This window comes from Panulirus ornatus, chromosome 16, assembly GCF_036320965.1.
Source record: "Panulirus ornatus isolate Po-2019 chromosome 16, ASM3632096v1, whole genome shotgun sequence".
NCBI classification, from domain to species: domain Eukaryota; kingdom Metazoa; phylum Arthropoda; class Malacostraca; order Decapoda; family Palinuridae; genus Panulirus; species Panulirus ornatus.
The window spans coordinates 44,971,380-44,994,880 of NC_092239.1; the positions used below are offsets into that span (position 1 = coordinate 44,971,380).

The 23,501-nt window shown below is 41.3% G+C and overlaps 1 protein-coding gene across 1 annotated transcript in view; it reads left to right on the top strand.

Annotated features, from left to right (window-relative positions):
• The window catches only part of LOC139754284 (glutamate receptor-like), a 98,106-nt gene extending 78,478 nt beyond the window's left edge, over positions 1 to 19,628 (top strand). The window contains exons 11-13 of the mRNA XM_071671666.1: positions 4,342 to 4,441; positions 19,058 to 19,187; positions 19,325 to 19,628. Of these exons, the coding sequence (XP_071527767.1) occupies positions 4,342 to 4,441; positions 19,058 to 19,187; positions 19,325 to 19,438 (344 nt within the window). The 3' untranslated portion in view covers positions 19,439 to 19,628. The remainder of the gene's footprint in view (positions 1 to 4,341; positions 4,442 to 19,057; positions 19,188 to 19,324) is intronic.
• Positions 19,629 to 23,501: the final 3,873 nt, after the last annotated feature.

Sequence of the window (23,501 nt, forward strand, 5' to 3'; positions counted from 1 at the left end):
CCCTATTAGCCCCATTGACTGAAGTTCCCATTTGCTCCCTTGTTTTACGCACTTTATTTACCTCCTTCCAAAACATCTTTTTATTCTCACTAAAATTTAATGATACTCTCTCACCCCAACTCTCATTTGCCCTCTTTTTCACCTCTTGCACATTTCTCTTGACCTCCTGCCTCTTTCTTTTACACATATCACACTCATTTGCATTTTTTCCATGCAAAAATCGTCCAAATGCCTCTCTCTTCTCTTTCACTAATAATCTTACTTCTTCATCCCACCACTCACTACCCTTTCTAATCTGCCCACCTCCCATGCTTCTCATGCTACAAGCATCTTTTGCGCAAGCTATCACTGCTTCCCTAAATACATCCCATTCCTCACCCACTCCCCTTACGTTCTTTGTTCTCACCTTTTTTCCATTCTGTACTCAGGTCTCTCCTGGTACTTCCATACACAAGTCTCATTCCCAAGCTCACTTACTCTCACCACTCTCTTCACCTCAACATGCTCTCTTCTTTTCTGAAAACCCCTACAAATTTTCACCTTCGCCTCCACAAGATAATGATCAGACATCCCTCTAGTTGCACCTCTCAGCACATTAACATCCAAAAGTCTCTCTTTCGCGCGCCTATCAATTAACACGTAATCCAATAACGCTCTCTGGCCATCTCTCCTACTTACATACGTATACATATGTATATTTCGCTTTTTAAACAAGGTATTCCCAATCACCAGCCCTTTTTCAGCACATAAATCTACAAGCTCTTCACCATTTCCATTTACAACACTGAACACCCCATGTATACCAATTATTCCCTCAACTACCACATTACTCACCTTTGCATTCAAATCACCCATCACTACAATCCGGTCTTGTGCATCAAAACCACTAACACACTCATTCAGCTGCTCCCAAAATACTTGCCTCTCATGATCTTTCTTCTCATGCCCAGGTGCATATGCACCAATAATCACCCATCTCTCTCCATCAACTTTCAGTTTTACCCATATCAGTCTAGAATTTGCTTTCTTACACTCTATCACATAATCCCACAATTCCTGTTTCAGGAGTAGTGCTATTCCTTCCCTTGGTTTTTGTCCTCTCACTAACACCTGACTTTACTGCCAAGACATTCCCAAACCACTCTTCCCCTTTACTCTTGAGCTTCGTTTCACTCAGAGCCAAAACATCCAGGCTCCTTTCCTCAAACATACTACCTATATCTCCTTTTTTTTTTTATCTTGATTACATTCACAAACATTTAGATACCCAAATCTGAGCGTTCGAGGAGGATGAGCACTCCCCGCGTGACTCCATCATCTGTTTCACCATTTAGAAAGTTAAAATACAAGGAGGGGAGGCTTTCTGTCTCCCCGCTCCCGTCTCCTTTAGTCACCTTCTACGACACGTGAGGAATGCTTGGGAAGTATTCTTTCTCCCTTATCCCCAGGGATAATATATATATATATATATATATATATATATATATATATATATATATATATATATATATAATTTTTTTTTTTTTTTTTTCTGTCTCCCGCGTTTGCGAGGTAGCGCAAGGAAACAGACGAAAGAAATGGCCCAACCCACCCCCATGCACATGTATATACATACGTCCACACACTCAAATATACATACCTACACAGCTTTCCATGGTTTACCCCAGACGCTTCACATGCCCTGATTCAATCCACCGACAGCACGTCAACCCCGGTATACCACATCGCTCCAGTTCACTCTATTCCTTGCCCTCCTTTCACCCTCCTGCATGTTCAGGCCCCGATCACACAAAATCTTCTTCACTCCATCTTTCCACCTCCAATTTGGTCTCCCTCTTCTCCTCGTTCCCTCCACCTCCGACACATATATCCTCTTGGTCAATCTTTCCTCACTCATTCTCTCTATGTGCCCAAACCATTTCAAAACACCCTCTTCTGCTCTCTCAACCACGCTTTTTTTATTTCCACACATCTCTCTTACCCTTACGTTACTTACTCGATCAAACCATCTCACACCACACATTGTCCTCAAACATCTCATTTCCAGCACATCCATCCTCCTGCGCACCACTCTATCCATAGCCTACGCCTCGCAACCATACAAAATTGTTGGAACCACTATTCCTTCAAACATACCCATTTTTGCTTTCCGAGATAATGTTCTCGACTTCCACACATTCTTCAAGGCTCCCAGAATTTTCGCCCCCTCCCCCACCCTATGATCCACTTCCGCTTCCATGGTTCCCTCCGCTGCCAGATCGACTCCCAGATATCTAAAACACTTCACTTCCTCCAGTTTTTCTCCATTCAAACTCACCTCCCAATTGACTTGACCCTCAACCCTACTGTACCTAATAACCTTGCTCTTATTCACAGAGAGCGTTATTGGATTACTTGTTAATTGACAGGCAAACCTACATTCACTGAGAACCAATCACTTTCCTCTCTTCCTACACGTACACATGCCTTACATCCTCGATATATATATATATATATATATATATATATATATATATATAGATGTAGGTTTGCGGCAGGGGTGTGTGATGTCTCCATGGTTGTTTAATTTGTTTATGGATGGGGTTGTTAGGGAGGTAAAGGCAAGAGTTTTGGAAAGAGGGGCAAGTATGAAGTCTGTTGGGGATGAGAGAGCTTGGGAAGTGAGTCAGTTGTTGTTCGCTGATGATACAGCGCTGGTGGCTGATTCATGTGAGAAACTGCAGAAGCTGGTGACTGAGTTTGGTAAAGTGTGTGGAAGAAGAAAGTTGAGAGTAAATGTGAATAAGAGCAAGGTTATTAGGTACAGTAGGGTTGAGGGTCAAGTCAATTGGGAGGTGAGTTTGAATGGAGAAAAACTGGAGGAAGTGAAGTGTTTTAGATATCTGGGAGTGGATCTGGCAGCGGATGGAACCATGGAAGCGGAAGTGGATCATAGGGTGGGGGAGGGGGCGAAAATTCTGGGGGCCTTGAAAAATGTGTGGAAGTCGAGAACATTATCTCGGAAAGCAAAAATGGGTATGTTTGAAGGAATAGTGGTTCCAACAATGTTGTATGGTTGCGAGGCGTAGGCTATGGATAGAGTTTTGCGCAGGAGGATGGATGTGCTGGAAATGAGATGTTTGAGGACAATGTGTGGTGTGAGGTGGTTTGATCGAGTGAGTAACGTAAGGGTAAGAGAGATGTGTGGAAATAAAAAGAGCGTGGTTGAGAGAGCAGAAGAGGGTGTTTTGAAGTGGTTTGGGCACATGGAGAGAATGAGTGAGGAAAGATTGACCAAGAGGATATATGTGTCGGAGGTGGAGGGAACGAGGAGAAGAGGGAGACCAAATTGGAGGTGGAAAGATGGAGTGAAAAAGATTTTGTGTGATCGGGGCCTGAACATGCAGGAGGGTGAAAGGAGGGCAAGGAATAGAGTGAATTGGATCGATGTGGTGTACAGGGGTTGACGTGCTGTCAGTGGATTGAATCAGGGCATGTGAAGCGTCTGGGGTAAACCATGGAAAGCTGTGTAGGTATGTATATTTGCGTGTGTGGACGTGTGTATATACATGTGTATGGGGGGGGGGGGGTGGGGCCATTTCTTTCGTCTGTTTCCTTGCGCTACCTCGCAGACGCTGGAGACAGCGACAAAGTATAATAAAAAAATAATAATATATATAATATATATATATATATATATATATATATATATATATATATATATATATATATATATATATATATATATATATTGGAAATGATCACAATTTTGGTCGTGATCAAGATATTACTATGAGTCCACGGGGAAAATGAAACACGAAAAGTTCCCAAGTGCACTTTCGTGTAATAATCACATCATCAGGGGAGACACATGAGAGAAATATAACAGTCAGTTGATATACGTCGAAGAAACGAAGCTAGGACGCCATCTGGTAAAAATGTGATTGAATCACATGTTTACACATGTTTTACACTCATCTATAAATTTTGGATCTCTTCCACTGTCATAAAAAGCTTCGAAAGTACCAAATCCTTTGCAGTTTTCTAATTTCTTTGTTTTCCTTTTTAATTCTTATCAGCAGCATTTTAAAGATATCATGAGGTCTGTTCTGCATTATGAAGGCGTATTAAACACTGCCCCTAATAAGATTCATAGCAAGATATATGCTGTCGACCACTCTGCATTTTCATGCTCCTAGAAATATACATTTAAAGCAAATCATTATATGAATTCAGAGCATCTGAGAGCATATTTCCTACCTTGCAACTGACACTCCGAACATTATGCATGTAGCATCATGCACCTACAGGGTAATTCTAAAGAGAAAGATAATCTATATTTTCTTTTCTTTCCTCCGGCAGGACGCTGTGATTTCTATGGATCTAGAGAGGTCTTCCTTCCCTCCATGATCGCTATGGTTGGGTCAAAAGGCAGTCCCCTGGTGCCCCCAATGAGTAAGAGGTAATACTAAGTTTCTGTGTCAGTGAGCGCCACTTGCTGACACTGAGCACTGAACACTTTATGTCCAATGAAGATATTCACTAGTGTTTTGTATCCATTGAAGATATTTACTATAGTGGTTTGTATCCAGTGAAGATATTTACTACAGTGGTTTGTATCCAGTGAATATATTTCCAATAGTAGTTTATATCCAGTGAAGATATTTACCACGGTAGTTTGTGTCCAGTGAAGATATTTACCACAGTGTGTCTGTACAGATCGCCTGGCAAGAAGTGTAGTCGGCTCATGTCTTTAAGGGACTTGAGTACGCATTAACAGAGACATTTAGTTTGAAGATAAGAACCACAGTGATGACCATATACCTCATGATCACAAACCTACCATTCTTTTATTCAGTCTTGCATTTGTCATTGTATTACAGTTGGAGTAGACGACAGGAAGACATTAGACGCATCTATGAATATGGAAGAACTGGTCAATATAGCCTGCGTGCTGATGCACTCTAACGCAAACGTAATTCATACTGTCTGCCCTTAATCATTCCTGTCGCCACCCCGCCAAACATGAAATGACAACCCCCTCCCCCCCGCATGTACGCGAAGTAGCACTAGGAAAAGATAAAAAAGGCCACATTCATTCACATTCAGTCTCTAGCTGTAAATGTAATGCACCTAAACCACAGCTCCCTTTCCACATCCAGGCCCCACACAACTTTCCCTGGTTTACCCCAGACGCTTCACACGCCCTGGTTCAATCCAATTGCGGCACGTCGACCCCGGTATACCATATCGTTCCAATTCACTCTATTCCTTGCACGCCTTTCACCCTCCTGCATGTTCAGACCCCGATCACTCAAAATCTTTTTCATTCCATCTTTCCACCTCCAATTTGGTCTCCCATTTCTCCTCGTTCCTTCCACCTCCGACACATATATCGTCTTTGTCAATCTTTCCTCACTCATTCTCTTCATACGACGAAACCATATCAAAACAACCTCTTCTGCTCTCTCCAACACACTCTTTTTATTACCACACATCTCTCTTACCCCTTCATTACTTTCTCGATCAAACCACCTCACACTACATATTGTCCTCAAACATCTCATTTCCAACACATCCACCCTCCTCTGCACAGCTCTATGTATAGCCGACACCTCGCAACCATATAACATTATCGGAACCACTATTCCTTCAAACACCCCATTTTTACTTTCCACACAATTTCAAACGCTCCCAGAACTTTCGCCCCCTCCCCCACCCTATGACTCACTTCCGCTTCCATGGTTCCATCCGCTGCCAAATCCACTCCCACATATCTGAGACACTTCACTTCCTCCAGTTTTTCTCCATGGAGACGTACCTCCCAATTCACTTATCACTCAACCCTACTGTACCTAACAACCTTGCTATTATTCACATTTACTCTCAGCTTTCTTCTTTCACACACTTTACCAAACTCAGTCACCAGCTTCTGCAGTTTCTCACCCGGATCAGCCACCAGCGCAGAATCATCAGCGAACAACAACTGACTCACTTCCCAAGCTCTCCCATCCATGACAGACTGCATACTTACCCCTGTCTTCAAAACTCTTCCATTCACCTTCCTAACAACCTCATCCATAAACAAATTAAACAACCATGGAGACATCACGCACCCCTAAGGCAAACCGACATTCACTGAGAACCTATCACTTCCCTCAGTTCCTACTCGTACACATGCCTTACATCCTCGATAAAAGCTTATCACTGCTTCTAACAACTTTCCTCCAACACCATCTATTCTTGATACCTTCCACAGAGCATTTCTATCAATTCTATAACATGGTCTCCAGATCCGTAAATGCTACATAGAAATCCATTTGCTTTTCTAAGTATTTCTCATATACATTCTTCAAAGGAAGCACCTGGCACACACATCCTCTACCACTTCTGAAATCACACTGCTCTTCCCCAGTATGCTCTGTACATGCCTTCACCCTCTCAATCAATACCCTCCCATACAATTTCCCAGGAATACTCAACAAATCTATACCTCTGTAATTTGAGCACTCATCCTTATACCCTTTGCCTTTGTACAATGGCACTATGCAAGCATTCCGCCAGTCCTCAGGCACCTCAACATTAGTGATGCATACGTTAAATAACCTTACCAACAAGTCAACAACAAGTCAAACCTTTTTTTAATAAATTCCACTGTAATACCATCCTAACCCGCTGCCTTGCTGGCTTTCATCTTCCTCAAAGCTTTTACTACCTCTTCTCTGTTTATCAAATCATTCTCCCTAATCCTCTCACTTTGCACACCCCTCGACCAAAATACCCTACATCTGCTGCTCTATAATCTAACACATTCAACACACATTCAAAATACTCACTCCATCTCCTTCTCACATCTCCACTTCTTGTTATCACCTCCCCATTAGCTCCCTTCACTGATGTTCCCATTTGTTCTCTTGCCTTACGTACTTTATTTACCTCCTTCTAAAACATCTTTTTTTATTATTTTTATTATTTTGCTTTGTCGCTGTCTCCCGCGTTTGCGAGGTAGCGCAAGGAAACTGACGAAGGAAATGGCCCAACCCACCCCCATACACATGTATATACACACACGTCCACACACGCAAATATACATACCTATACATCTCAATGTACGCATATATATACACACACAGACACATACATATATACCCATGCACACAATTTACACTGTCTGCCTTTATTCATTCCCATCGCCACCTCGCCACACATGGAATAACAACCCCCTCCCCCCTCATGTGTGCGGGGTAGCGCTAGGAAAAGACAACAAAGGCCTCATTCGTTCACACTCAGTCTCCAGCTGTCATGCAATAATGCCCGAAACCAAAGCTCCCCCTCCACATCCAGGCCCCACACAGCTTTCTATGGTTTACCCCAGACGCTTCACATACCCTGATTCAATCCACTGACAGCACGTCAACCCCGGTACACCACATCGATCCAATTCACTCTATTCCTTGCCCACCTTTCACCCTCTTGCATGTTCAGTCCCCGATCACTCAAAATCTTTTTCACTCCATCTTTCCACCTCCAATTTGGTCTCCCACTTCTCCTCATTCCCTCCACCTCTGACACATATATCCTCTTGGTCAATCTTTCCTCACTCATTCTCTCCATGTGACCAAACCATTTCAAAACACCCTCTTCTGCTCTCTCAACCACGCTCTTTTTATTTCCACACATCTCTCTTACCCTTACATTACTTACTCGATCAAACCACCTCACAGCACACATTGTCCTCAAACATCTCATTTGCAGCACATCCACCCTCCTGCGCACAACTCTATCCATAGCCCACGCCTCGCAACCATACAACATTGTCGGAACCACTATTCCTTCAAACATACCCATTTTTGCTTTCCGAGATAATGTTCTCGAGTTTCACACATTCTTCAAGGCTCCTCGGATTTTTGCCCCCTCCCCCACCCTATGATTCACTTCCGCTTCCATGGTTCCATCCGCTGCCAGATCCACTCCCAGATATCTAAAACACTTTACTTCCTCCAGTTTTTCTCCATTCAAACTTACCTCCCAATTGACTTGACCCTCAACCCTACTGCACCTAATAACCTTCCTCTTATTCACATTTCCTCTTAACTTTCTTCTTTCACACACTTTACCAAACTCAGTCACCAGCTTCTGCAGTTTCTCACATGAATCAGCCACCAGCGCTGTATCATCAGCGAACAACAACTGACTCACTTCCCAAGCTCTCTCATCAACAACAGACCTCATTCTTGCCCCTCTTTCCAAAACTCTTGCATTCACCTCCCTAACAACCCCATCCATAAACAAAAACAACCATGGAGACATCACACACCCCTGCCGCAAACCTACATTCACTGAGAACCAATCACTTTCCTCTCTTCCTACACGTACATATGCCTTACATCCTCGATAAAAACTTTTCACTGCTTCTAACAACTTGCCACCCACACCATATACTATTCCCCCTAAAATCTAATGATACTGTCTCACCCCAACACTCATTTGCCCTCTTTTTCACTTTTTGCACCTTTCTCTTGACCTCCTGCCTCCTTCTTTTACACATATCCCAGTCATGTGCATAATTTCCTTGCAGAAATCGTCCAAATGCCTCTCTCTTCTCATTCACTCATAAACTTACTTCTTCATCCCAACACTCACTACCCTTTCTAATCTGCCCATATGCCACGCTTCTCATACCACAAGATTCTTTTGTGCTGGCCATCACTACTTCCGTAAATACATTCCATTCTACCCCACTCCCCTTACATCCTTTGTTCTCAACTTTTTCCATTCTGTACTCAGTCTCTCCTGATACTTCCCCACTCAAGTCTCCTTCCAAAGCTCACTTACTCTCACCACTCTCTTCACCCCAACATTCTCTCTTCTCTTCTGAAAACGTCTACAAATCTTCACCTTCGCCTCCACAAGACAATGATCGGATTTCCCTCCAGTTTCACCTCTCAGAACTTTAACATCGAAAAGGCTCTCTTTCACGCGCCTATCAATTAACACGGAATCCAACCAGGTATTCCAAATCATAAGTCCTGTTTCAGCATATAGATCTACAAGCTCTTCACCATTTCCATTTGAAATACTGAACACCGCATGTACACAAATTATTCTCTCAACTGCTACATTACTCACCTTTGAATCCAAATAACCTCTCACTATAACCCGGTCTTGTGCAACAAAACTACTAACACACTCATTCAGCTGCTCCCAAAACACTTGCCTCTCATGATCTTTCTTCTCATGCCCAGGTGCTTATGCAACAATAATCACCAGTCTCTCTCCATCCACTTTCAGTTTTACCCATATCAATCTAGAGTTTACTTTCTTACACTCTTTCACATACTCCCACTACTCCAGTTTCAGGAGTAGTGCTACTCCTTCTCTTGCTCTTGTCTTCACACCAACCCCTGACTTTTCTTCCAAGACATTCCCAAACGACTCTTCCCCTATACCCTTTAGCTTCGTTTCACTCAAAGCCAGATCATCCAAGTTCCTTTCCTCAAACATACTACCTATCTCTCGTTTTTTCTTACCTTCGTTACATCCACAACTATTTAGACACCCCAATCTGAGACTTCGAAGACGATGAGCACTCCCCGCGTGACTCCTTTTCTGTTTCCCTTTTTAGAAAGCTAAAATACAAGGAGGGGAGAGTTTCCAGCCTACCGCTCCCGTCCCCTTTAGTTGCCTTCTACGACACGTGAGGGATGAATGCGACGTATTCTTTCTCCCCTATCCCCATGGATTATGAATATATATATATATATATATATATATATATATATATATATATATATATATATATATATATATATATATATATATATATATATATATATATATATATATTTTTTTTTTTTTTTTTTTATACTTTGTCGCTGTCTCCCGCGTTTGCGAGGTAGCGCAAGGAAACAGACGAAAGAAATGGCCCCCCCCCCCCCATACACATGTACATACACACGTCCACACACGCAAATATACATACCTACACAGCTTTCCATGGTTTACCCCAGACGCTTCACATGCCTTGATTCAATCCACTGACAGCACGTCAACCCCTGTATACCACATCGCTCCAATTCACTCTATTCCTTGCCCTCCTTTCACCCTCCTGCATGTTCAGGCCCCGATCACACAAAATCTTTTTCACTCCATCTTTCCACCTCCAATTTGGTCTCCCTCTTCTCCTCGTTCCCTCCACCTCCGACACATATATCCTCTTGGTCAATCTTTCCTCACTCATTCTCTCCATGTGCCCAAACCATTTCAAAACACCCTCTTCTGCTCTCTCAACCACGCTCTTTTTATTTCCACACATCTCTCTTACCCTTACGTTACTTACTCGATCAAACCACCTCACACCACACATTGTCCTCAAACATCTCATTTCCAGCACATCCATCCTCCTGCGCACAACTCTATCCATAGCCCACGCCTCGCAACCATACAACATTGTTGGAACCACTATTCCTTCAAACATACCCATTTTTGCTTTCCGAGATAATGTTCTCGACTTCCACACATTTTTCAAGGCTCCCAAAATTTTCGCCCCCTCCCCCACCCTATGATCCACTTCCGCTTCCATGGTTCCATCCGCTGACAGATCCACTCCCAGATATCTAAAACACTTCACTTCCTCCAGTTTTTCTCCATTCAAACTCACCTCCCAATTGACTTGACCCTCAACCCTACTGTACCTAATAACCTTGCTCTTATTCACATTTATATATTATATATTTATTTATTTTGCTTTGTCGCTGTCTCCCGCGTTAGCGAGGTAGCGCAAGGAAAGAGACGAAAGAATGGCCCAAACCACCCACATACGCATGTATATACATACACGTCCACACACTCAAATGTACATACCTATACATCTCAAGATACCCATATGTATACACACACAGACATATACATATATACACATGAACATAATTCATACTGTCTGCCTTTATTTATTCCCATCGCCACCTCGCCACACATGGAATAACAACCCCTCCCCCCTCATGTGTGCGAGGTAGCGGTAGGGAAAGACAACAAAGGCCCCATTCGTTCACACTCAGTCTCTAGCTGTCATGTAATAATGCACCGAAACCACAGCTCCCTTTCCACATCTAGGCCACACACAACTTTCCATGGTTTACCCCAGACGCTTCACATGCCCCGGTTCAATCCATTGACAGCACGTCGACCCCGGTATACCATATCGTTTCAATTCACTCTATTTCTTGCACGCCTTTCACCCTCCTGCGCGTTCAGGCCCCGATCACTCAAAATCTTTTTCACTCCATCTTTCCACCTCCAATTTGGTCTCCCACTTCTCCTCGTTCCCTCCACCTGTGACACATATATCCTCTTGGTCAATCTTTCCTCACTCATTCCCTCCATTTGACCAAACCATTTCAAAACACCCTCTTCTGCTCTCTCAACCACACTCTTTTTATTTCCACACATCTCTCTTACCCTTACATTACTTACTCGATCAAACCACCTCACACCACATATTGTCCTCAAACATGTCATTTCCAGCACAACCACCTTCCTCCGCACAACTCTATCCATATCCCACGCCTCGCAACCATACAACATTGATGGAACCACTATTCCTTCAAACATATCCATTTTTGCTTTCCGAGATAATGTTCTCGACTTCCAAACATTCTTCAAGGCTCCCAGAATTATCGCCCCCTACCCCACCCCATGATTCACTTCCGCTTCCATGGTTCCATCCGCTGTCAGATACACTCCAGATATCTAAAACACTTTACTTCCTCCAGTTTTTCTCCATTCAAACTTACCTCCCAATTTACCTGACCCTCAACCCTACTGTACCTAATAACCTTGCTCTTATTCACATTTACTCTTAACTTTCTTCTTTCACACACTTTACCAAACTCAGTCACCAGCTTTTGCAGTTACTCACATGAATCAGCCACCAGCGCTGTATCATCAAACTATTCTTTCAAAGTATTCGCCATTTCACGCGTTAGCGAGGTAGCGTTAAGAACAGAGAACTAGGCCTTTGAGGAAATATCCTCACCCGGCCCCCTTCTCTGTTCGTTCTTTTGGAAAATAAAAAAAAAAAAAAAATAATGAGAGGGGAGGATTTCCAGCCCCCGCTCCCTCCCCTTTTAGTCGCCTTCTACGACACGCAGGGAATACGTGGGAAGTATTCTTTCTCCCGTATCCCCAGGGATAAATATATATATATATATATATATATATATATATATATATATATATATTTTTTTTTTTTTTTTTTTTATACTTTGTCGCTGTCTCCCGCGTTTGCGAGGTAGCGCAAGGAAACAGACGAAAGAAATGGCCCAACCCCCCCCATACACATGTATATACATACGTCCACACACGCAAATATACATACCTACACAGCTTTCCATGGTTTACCCCAGACGCTTCACATGCCTTGATTCAATCCACTGACAGCACGTCAACCCCGGTATACCACATCGCTCCAATTAACTCTATTCCTTGCCCTCCTTTCACCCTCCTGCATGTTCAGGCCCCGATCACACAAAATCTTTTTCACTCCATCTTTCCACCTCCAATTTGGTCTCCCTCTTCTCCTCGTTCCCTCCACCTCCGACACATATATCCTCTTGGTCAATCTTTCCTCACTCATTCTCTCCATGTGCCCAAACCACTTCAAAACACCCTCTTCTGCTCTCATATATATATATATATATATATATATATATATATATATATATATATATGTATGTACATATATATATACATATATATATATATATATATATATATATATATATATATATATATATATATATATATATATGCATATATATATATATATATATATATATATATATATATATATATATATTTCTTTTTTTTTTTTTTTTTGCTTTGTCGCTGTCTCCCGCGTTTGCGAGGTAGCGCAAGGAAACAGACGAAAGAAATGGCCCAACCCACCCCCATACACATGTATATACATACGTCCACACACGCAAATATACATACCTACACAGCTTTCCATGGTAGTGAGTGGTGGGATGAAGAAGTAAGAGTATTAGTGAAAGAGAAGAGAGAGGCATTTCGACGATTTTTGCAGGGAAAAAATGCAGTTGAGTGGGAGAGGTATAAAAGAAAGAGACAGGAGGTCAAGAGAAAGGTGCAAGAGGTGAAAAAAAAAAGGCAAATGAGAGTTGGGGTGAGAGAGTATCATTAAATTTTAGGGAGAATAAAAAGATGTTCTGCAAGGAGGTAAATGAAGTGCGTAAGAAAATGGAGCAAATGGGAACGCAAAAGGGCGCAAATGGGGAGGTGATAACAAGTAGTGGTGATGTGAGAAGGAGATGGAGTGAGTATTTTGAAGGTTTGTTGAATGTGTTTGATGAGAGAGTGGCAGATATAGGGTGTTTTGGTCGAGGTGGTGTGCAAAGTGAGAAGGTTAGGGAAAATGATTTGGTAAATAGAGAAGAGGTAGTAAAAGCTTTGCGGAAGATGAAAGCCGGCAAGGCAGCAGGTTTGGATGGTATTGCAGTGGAATTTATTAAAAAAGGGGGTGACTGTATTGTTGACTGGTTGGTAAGGTTATTTAATGTATGTATGACTCACGGTGAGGTGCCTGAGGATTGGCGGAATGCGTGCATAGTGCCATTGTACAAAGGCAAAGGGGATAAGAGTGAGTGCTCAAATTACAGCGGTATAAGTTTGTTGAGTATTCCTGGTAAATTATATGGGAGGGTATTGATTGAGAGGGTGAAAGCATGTACAGAGCATCAGATTGGGGAAGAGCAGTGTGGTTTCAGAAGTGGTAGAGGATGTGTGGATCAGGTGTTTGCTTTGAAGAATGTATGTGAGAAATACTTAGAAAAGCAAATGGATTTGTATGTAGCATTTATGGATCTGGAAAAGGCATATGATAGAGTTGATAGAGATGCTCTGTGGAAGGTATTAAGAATATATGGTGTGGGTGGCAAGTTGTTAGGAGCAGTGAAAAGTTTTTATCGAGGATGTAAGGCATGTGTACGTGTAGGAAGAGAGGAAAGTGATTGGTTCTCAGTGAATGTAGGTATGTGGCAGGGGTGTTTGATGTCTCCATGGTTGTTTAATTTGTTTATGGATGGGGTTGTTAGGGAGGTGAATGCAAGAGTTTTGGAAAGAGGGGCAAGTATGAAGTCTGTTGGGGATGAGATAGCTTGGGAAGTGAGTCAGTTGTTGTTCGCTGATGATACAGCGCTGGTGGCTGATTCATGTGAGAAACTGCAGAAGCTCGTGACTGAGTTTGGTAAAGTGTGTGAAAGAAGAAAGTTAAGAGTAAATGTGAATAAGAGCAAGGTTATTAGGTACAGTAGGGTTGATGGTCATGTCAATTGGGAGGTGAGTTTGAATGGAGAAAAACTGGAGGAAGTGAAGTGTTTTAGATATCTGGGAGTGGATCTGGCAGCGGATGGAACCATGGAAGCGGAAGTGGATCATAGGGTGGGGGAGGGGGCGAAAATTCTGGGAGCCTTGAAGAATGTGTGGAAGTCGAGAACATTATCTCGGAAAACAAAAATGGGTATGTTTGAAGGAATAGTGGTTCCAACAATGTTGTATGGTTGCGAGGCATGGGCTATGGATAGAGTTGTGCGCAGGAGGATGGATGTGCTGGAAATGAGATGTTTGAGGACAATGTGTGGTGTGAGGTGGTTTGATCGAGCGAGTAACGTAAGGGTAAGAGAGATGTGTGGAAATAAAAAGAGCGTGGTTGAGAGAGCAGAAGAGGGTGTTTTGAAGTGGTTTGGGCACATGGTGAGAATGAGTGAGGAAAGATTCACCAAGAGGATATATGTGTCGGAGGTGGAGGGAACGAGAAGAAGAGGGAGACCAAATTGGAGGTGGAAAGATGGAGTGAAAAAGATTTTGTGTGATCGGGGCCTGAACATGCAGGAGGGTGAAAGGAGGGCAAGGAGTAGAGTGAATTGGAGCGATGTGGTATACCGGGGTTGACGTGCTGTCAGTGGATTGAATCAAGGCATGTGAAGCGTCTGGGGTAAACCATGGAAAGCTGTGTAGGTATGTATATATGCGTGTGTGGACGTGTGTATATACATGTGTATTGGGGGGGGTTGGGCCATTTCTTTCGTCTGTTTCCTTGCGCTTCCTCGCAAACGCGTGAGACAGCGACAAAATATAATAAAAATATATATATATATATATATATATATATATATATATATATATATATATATATATATATATATATATATATATATATATTATCATTTTTTATTCTATTTTGCTTTGTCGGTGTCTCCAGCGTTAGCGAGGTAGAGCAAGGAAACAGGCGAAAGAATGGCCCAACCCACCCACACGCACATGTATATACATACACGTCCACATACGCAAATAGACATACCTATACATCTCAAATTATACATATATATGCACACACACAGACACATAGATATATACACAGGGACATAATTCATACTCTCTGCCTTTATTCATTTCCATCGCCACCCCGCCACACATGAAATAACAACCCTCTCCCCCCTCATGTGCGCGAGGTAGCGCTAGAAAGACCCCATTCGTTCAAACTGAGTCTAGCTGTCATGGAATAATGCACCGCAACCACACACACACACACATATATATATATATATATATATATATATATATATATATATATATATATATATATATATATATATATATATATATATATATATATATATATATATATATATTCCTATTAGTCCACGGGGAAAATGAAACACGAAAAGTTCCCAAGTGCACTTTCGTGTGATAATCATATCATCAGGGGAGACACAAGAGAGGAATATAACAGTCAGTTGATATACATCGAAGAGACGAAGCTAGGACGCCATTTGGTAAACATGTGATTGTCCAAAACATACAACGAGCGTTCATAAACTTAGCATTTTGAAAATCTTATCAACAATAAAGTTATCTAATTTGTACAGACCATCATTAATATTAAGATTATAATTCTTTGTGTATTTAATGATAGAAGATTCAATGATATTTCTCTTGGTATATATATATATATATATATATATATATATATATATATATATATATATATATATATATATATATATATATATATATATATATATATATATATATATATATATATATATAACACACCCCTGCCGCAAACCTACATTCACTGAGAACCAATCATTTTCCTCTCTTCCTGCACGTACACATGCCTTACATCCTCGATAAAAACTATTCACTGCTTCTGACAACTTGCCTCCCACATCATATATTCTTAATACCTTCCACAGAGCATCTCTATCAACTTTATCATATGCCTTCTCCAGATCCATAAATGCTATATACACATCCATTTGCTTTTCTAAATATTTCTCACATACATTCTTCAAAGCAAACACCTGATCAACACATCCTCTACCACTTCTGAAACCACACTGCTCTTCCCCAATCTGATGCTCTGTACCCTCTGTACCTTCACCCTCTCAATCAATACCCTCCCTTATAATTTACCAGGAATACTCAACAAACTTATACCTCTGTAATCTGAACACTCACTCTTATCCCCTTTGCCTTTGTACAATGGCACGATGCAAGCTTTCCGCCAATCCTCAGGCACATCACCATGAATCATGCATACGTTAAACAACCTTACCAACCAGTCAAAAATACAGTCACCCTCTTTTTTAATAAATATCACTGCAGTACCATCCAAACCTGCTGCCTTGCCGGCTTTCATCTTCCGCAAAGCTTTTACTACCTCTTCTCTGTTTACCAAATCATTTTCCCTAACCCTCTCACTTTGCACACCACCTCGACCAAAACACCCTATATCTGCCACTCTATCATCAAACACATTCAACAAACCTTCAAAATACTCACTCCATCTCCTTCCCACATCACCACTACTTGTTATCACCTCCCCATTTGCGCCCTTCACAGAAGTTCCCATTTGCTCCATTTTCTTACGCACTTTATTTACCTCCTTCCAGAACATCTTTTTATTCTCCCTAACATTTAATGATACTCTCTCACCCCAGCTCTCATTTGCCCTCTTTTTTACCTCTTGCACCATGTTTCCATGGTTGTTTAATTTGTTTATGGATGGGGTCGTTAGGGAGGTGAATGGAAGAGTTTTGGAAAGAGGGGCAAGTATGCAGTCTGTTGTGGATGAGAGAGCTTGGGAAGTGAGTCATTTGTTGTTCGCTGATGATACAGCCCTGGTGGCTGATTCATGTGAGAAACTGCAGAAGATGGTGACTATGTTTGGTAAAGTGAATGAAAGAAGAAAGTTAAGAGTAAATGTGAATAAGAGCAAGGTTATTAGGTACAGTAGGGTTGAGGGTCATTTCAATTGGGAGGTAGGTTTGAATAGAGAAAAACTGGAGGAAGTAGAGTGTTTTAGATATTTGGGAGTGGATCTGGCAGCGGATGGAACCATGGAAGCGGAAGTGAATCATAGGTTGGGGGAGGGGGCGAAAATTTTTTGAGCCTTGAAGAATGTGTGGAATTCGAGATCATTATCTCGGAAAGCAAAAATGGGTATGTTTTAAGGAATCGTGGTTCCAACAATGTTGTATGGTTGCGAGGCGTAGGATATGGATAGAGTTGTGCGCAGGAGGGTGGATGTGCTGGAAATGAGATGTTTGAGGACAATATGTGGTGTGAGGTGGTTTGATCGAGTAAGTAATAATAGGGTAAAAGAGATGTGTGGTAATAAAGAGAGTTTGGTTGAGTGAACAGAAGAGGGTGTTTAGAAATGGTTTGGTCACATGGAGAGAATGAGTGAGGAAAGATTGACCAAGAGGATATATGTGTCGGAGGTGAGGAACGAGAAGTGGGAGACCAAATTGGAGGTGGAAAGATGGAGGGAAAAAGATTTTGAGTGATCGGGGCCTTAACATGCAGGAGGGTGAAAGGCGTGCAAGGAATAGAGTGAATTGGAACGATGTGGTATACCGGTGTCAACGTGCTGTCAATGGATTGAATTAGGGCATGTGAAGCGTCTGGGGTAAACCGTGGAATGTTGTGTGGGACCTGGATGTGGAAAGGGAGTTGTGGTTTCGGTGCATTATTACGTGACAGCTTGAGACTGAGTGTGAACGAATGGGGCCTTTGTTGTCTTTTCCTGGCGGTACCTCGCACACATGAGGGAGGGAAGGGCTCGTCATTTCATGTGTGGCGTGGTGGCGATGGGAATAAATAAAGGCAGACAGTATGAATTATGTACATGTGTATATATGTATGTGTCTGTGTGTGTATATATATGTATACATTGAGATATATAGGTGTGTATATTTGTGTTTGTGGACGTGTATGTATATACATGTGTATGTGGGTGGGTTGGGCCATTCTTTCGTCTGTTTCCTTGCGCTTCTCTCGCTAACGCGGGAGACAGCGATAAAGCAAAATAAATAAATGAATAATATGTATATATATATATATTTATATATATGTATATATATATATATATATATATATATATATATATATATATATATATATATATATATATATATATATATACATATATATATATATATATAATAATAAAAAGAGCGTAGTTGAGAGAGCAGAAGAGGGTGTTTTGAAATGGTTTGGGCACATGGAGAGAATGAGTGAGGAAAGATTGACCAAGAGGATATATGTGTCGGAGGTGGAGGGAACGAGGAGAAGAGGGAGACCAAATTGGAGGTGGAAAGATGGAGTGAAAAAGATTTTGTGTGATCGTGGCCTGAACATGTAGGAGGGTGAAAGGAGGGCAAGGAATAGAGTGAATTGGAGCGATGTGGTATACCGGGGTTGACGTGCTGTCAGTGGATTGAATCGGGGCATGTGAAGCGTCTGGGGTAAACCATGGAAAGCTGTGTAGGTATGTATATTTGCGTGTGTGGACGTATGTATATACATGTGTATGGGGGTGGGTTGGGCCATTTCTTTCGTCTGTTTCCTTGCGCTACCTCGCAAACGCGGGAGACAGCGGCAAAAAAAAAAAAAATTATATATATATATATATATATATATATATATATATATATATATATATATATATATATATATATATATGCACATTTTGATATTACATTTTGCTTCGCAGAATCAAGTGGATAACACAGACAGGTCTCTACTACCACTGGATGGACTCTGCAATGCCAAACGTCTCTTACTGTGAAAATCCTCCAATTAAGACTGCAGTCAGCACAGCTCTTGCCCTTGATAATGTCTGGGTAAAGTGATTTTGGTTTAAAGTTTGAATTAAGACATGTAACTTATACCTTTCTGAACTTCAGGGAAAGGAAATTTTTATATTACATATTCGTCACAGTTCTCAGGTCACTTACAAAGCATTATTCGTGCACTACAGGGCATGTTCGCCGTGCTACTTGGCGGACACACTGTCAGTCTGCTCGTGCTGGGCCTCGAGCTCCTGAGTGTTGCACTGCTTCAGGTAGAGAACGCCTCGATCCTCACCGCATGATGATCATCTGTACCTGAGACCTTCACCTCATCCTAACTATCTGTAACTGAGAAGCGACCATACAAACTCCCTTGTATTAGAGAATATCACCCATATTGGATGATTTAAACTGCAGATTGGAATATCTGATGTTGTACCAATGTCAGTGATGACCTGTTCCTAGACCGAATGATCAATAAATTCATACAAATATTCACTTTGGCAGAATAATTTCTTGAATAGGCGAAACCTTGTAACATCTCAGAACTGTAGGAGCTACAGAATTCCTTGACATTGATATTAATAATTTCTCCACATATATCATTATTTTTCTCTACATTAGTGGTGAAATCACTAAGGCTATGAGCGTACGTTCACGTACGGGTAATTGACTTGTGACCTAACGAGGAGCATCTAATCCAATTAAAAATCTCGTTACTTACTTCAACGTTTTCGAAAAAGTCAGCAAATCCCATGCATATTTCATTTTTATTATCTATTTAAGAAATAGCAAATGAATAATGAGTATGTATATGTTTACTGGTAACGATACGGACCACCTCTCTATGAAGGCGTCTTAATTAATTCCAAGCAGTCTTTTACAAAAGAGGAGGGTGAGGGATAAATGTTTGTAGGATAGATACTTCCAACAATGTTATATGGTTGCGAGACATGGGCTATAGATAGGGTTGTACGTAGGAGGGTGAATGTGTTGGAAATGAAATCTTTGAGGACAATATGTAATAAAAGGGTAAGAGAGATGTGTGGTAATTTGAAGAGTGTGGTTGAGAGAGCAGAGGAGGGTGTGTTGAAATGGTTTGGACACATGGAGAGAATGGGTGAGGAAAGCTTGACAAAGAGGATATATGTGTCAGGGATAAAGGGAACAAAGAGAAGTGGGAGACCAAAATGGAGGTGGAAGGATAGAGTCAAAAAGAATTTGAACATATAAGAGGGTGAAGGGCGCACACAGGATAGAGTGAAGTGAAGGGATATGGTATAATGGGTTTGACGTGATGTCAATGGACTGAACCAAGCCATGTCATGCGTCCAAGGTAAAAGAAATTTTTTTTTTTTTTTAGCATTGTTTTAGCTTCGGTGTATTATATATGACACCTAGAGAATGGATGTAAGAGGATATAACCTTTATTTTTCTGTTCCTGGCACTACCTCAGCAACACTGGAAAGAGCGATCAAATATCACTTTATCACTATTATCATGCTTAGTCGCTGTCTCCCGCGTTAGCGGGGTAGCGCAAGGGAACAGACGAAAGAATGGCCCAACCCACCCAAATACACATATATATACATGCATGTCACACACGCACATATATATATATACATACCGATACATTTCAATGTATAAATACATATACACCACAGACATATATATATATATATATATATATATATATATATATATATATATATATATATATATATATATATATATATATATATATATATATATATATATATATATATATATATATATATATATATATATATATATATATATATATATATATATATATATAAACATGTAGATATTCACACTATTTGCCTTTATTCCCGTCGCCTCCCCGACACAAATGAAAAAACATGAGCCCCCCCACCCAAAGCGTCGATGTAGCGCTAGACAACAAAGGCCACATTCGTTCACACTCATTCTCTAACTGTCATGTGTAATGCACCGAAGCCACAGCTCCTATTCCACATCCAAACCCCACAAAACTTTCCATGGCTTATCCCAGACACTTCACATGCCCTGGTTCAATCCATTGACAGCTCGTCAACCCCGGTGTACCACATCGTTCTAATTCACTCTATTCCTTGCACTCCATTCACTTCCCTCTATGTTCAGGCCTCGTTCGCTCAAAATCGTTTTCAATTCATCCTTCCACTTCCAATTTCGTATCCCACTTCTCCTCGTTCCCTCCATCTATGACATATATATTATCTTGGTCAATCTTTCCTCACTCATTCTCTCCATATGACCAAATCATTTCAACACACCCTCTTCTGCCCTCTCAAATACACTCTTTTTTATTACCACACATCTCCCTTATCCTTTCATTATTTACTCGATCAAACCCCCTCACATCACATGTCCTCAAACATCTCATTTCCAACACATCTACCCTCCTCCGCAGAATCATATCTGTAGCAAATGCCTCGCAACCATATAACATTGTTGGAATCACTATTCCTTCAAACATACCCATTTTTGCTCTTCGCGAAAATGTTCTTGCCTTCCAAACATTCTTCAACGCTCCCACATCCTTTGCCCCATCCCAACCTTGTGACTCACTTCCGATTTCATGGTTCCATCCGCTGCTAGATCCACTCCCAGAAATCTGAAACACTTCACTTCCTCCACTTTATCTCCGGTCAAACATACCTCCGAATTAACTTATCCCTCAACCCTACTCTACACAATAACCTTGCTCTTATTCACATCTATTCTCAGCTTTCTTCCTCCACACCCTTGACCAAACTCAGTCATCAACTTCTGCAGAATTTCACCCGAATCTGCCACCAGCGCCGTATCATCACCGAACAACTACTGAGTCCCTTCCCAAGCCCTCTCATCCACAACAGACTGCATACTTGACTCTCTCATCAAAACTCTTGCATTCACCTCCCTAACAACCTCATCCATAAACAAATTAAACACCCATGGAGGCATCACGCACCCCTGCCGCAAACCGACTTTCACTGAGAACCAATCACTTTCCTCTCTTCCTGCTAGTACATATGCATTACATCCATGAGAAAAACTTTTCACTGATTCTAGCAATTTACCTCCCACAACATATACTCTTAATACCTTCCACAAAGCATCTCTGTCAACTCTATCATATGCATTCTCCAGATCCATAAATGCTACACACGAATCCATCTGTTTCTTTTAAATATTTCTCACATACATTCTTCAAAGCAAACACCTGATCTACACACCATCTACCATTTCCGAAACCACACTGCTCTTCCCCAATCTGATGCTCCGTACATGCCTTTACCCTCTCAATCAATACCCTCCTATATAATTTCCCAGGAATACTCAACAAACTCATACCTCTGTGATTTAAACACTCACCTTTATCCCCTTTGCCTTTGTACAATGGTACTATGCATGAATTCTGCCAATCCTCAGGGACTTCACCATAAACCATATTTACATGAAATATCCTTACCAAAAAGTCAACAACACAGTCACCCAATTTTCTAATAAATACCACAGCAATACCATACAAACCCACCACCTTGCCTGCTTTCATCTTCCGCAAAGCTTTCACTACCTGTGCATTATACATGACAGCAAGAGACTGAGTGTGAACGAATGTGGACTTTGTTGTTTGTCCCAAGCGCTACCTCGTGCGCATGCGGGGGCAGCGGGTTGTTATTTCATGTATGGTGGGGTGGCGACAGGAATGAATAAAGGCAGCAAGTATGGAATATGTGCAAGTGTATATATGTATATGTCTGTGTATGTATATAAATATATATGTTGAAATGTTTAGATATGTATATGTGTGTGTGTGTGGACTTGTATGTATATACATGTGTTTATGGGTGGGTTGGGCCATTACTCTCGTGTTTCCTTGCAGTACCTCGCTAACGTGGGAGACAGCGACAAAGTATAATAGAAAATAATATATATATATATATATATATATATATATATATATATATATATATATATATATATATATATTTTTTTTTTTTTTTTTTTTTTTTTTTTTTTGCTTTGTCGCTGTCTCCTGCGTTTGCGAGGTAGCGCAAGGAAACAGACGAAAGAAATGGCCCAACCCACCCCCATACACATGTATATACATACGTCCACACACGCAAAATATACATACCTACACAGCTGTCCATGGTTTACCCCAGACGCTTCACATGCCCCGATTCAATCCACTGACAGCACGTCATCCCCGGTATACCACATCGCTCCAATTCACTCTATTCCTTGCCCCCCTTTCACCCTCCTGCATGTTCAGGCCCCGATCACACAAAATCTTTTTCACTCCATCTTTCCACCTCCAATTTGGTCTCCCTCTTCTCCTCGTTCCCTCCACCT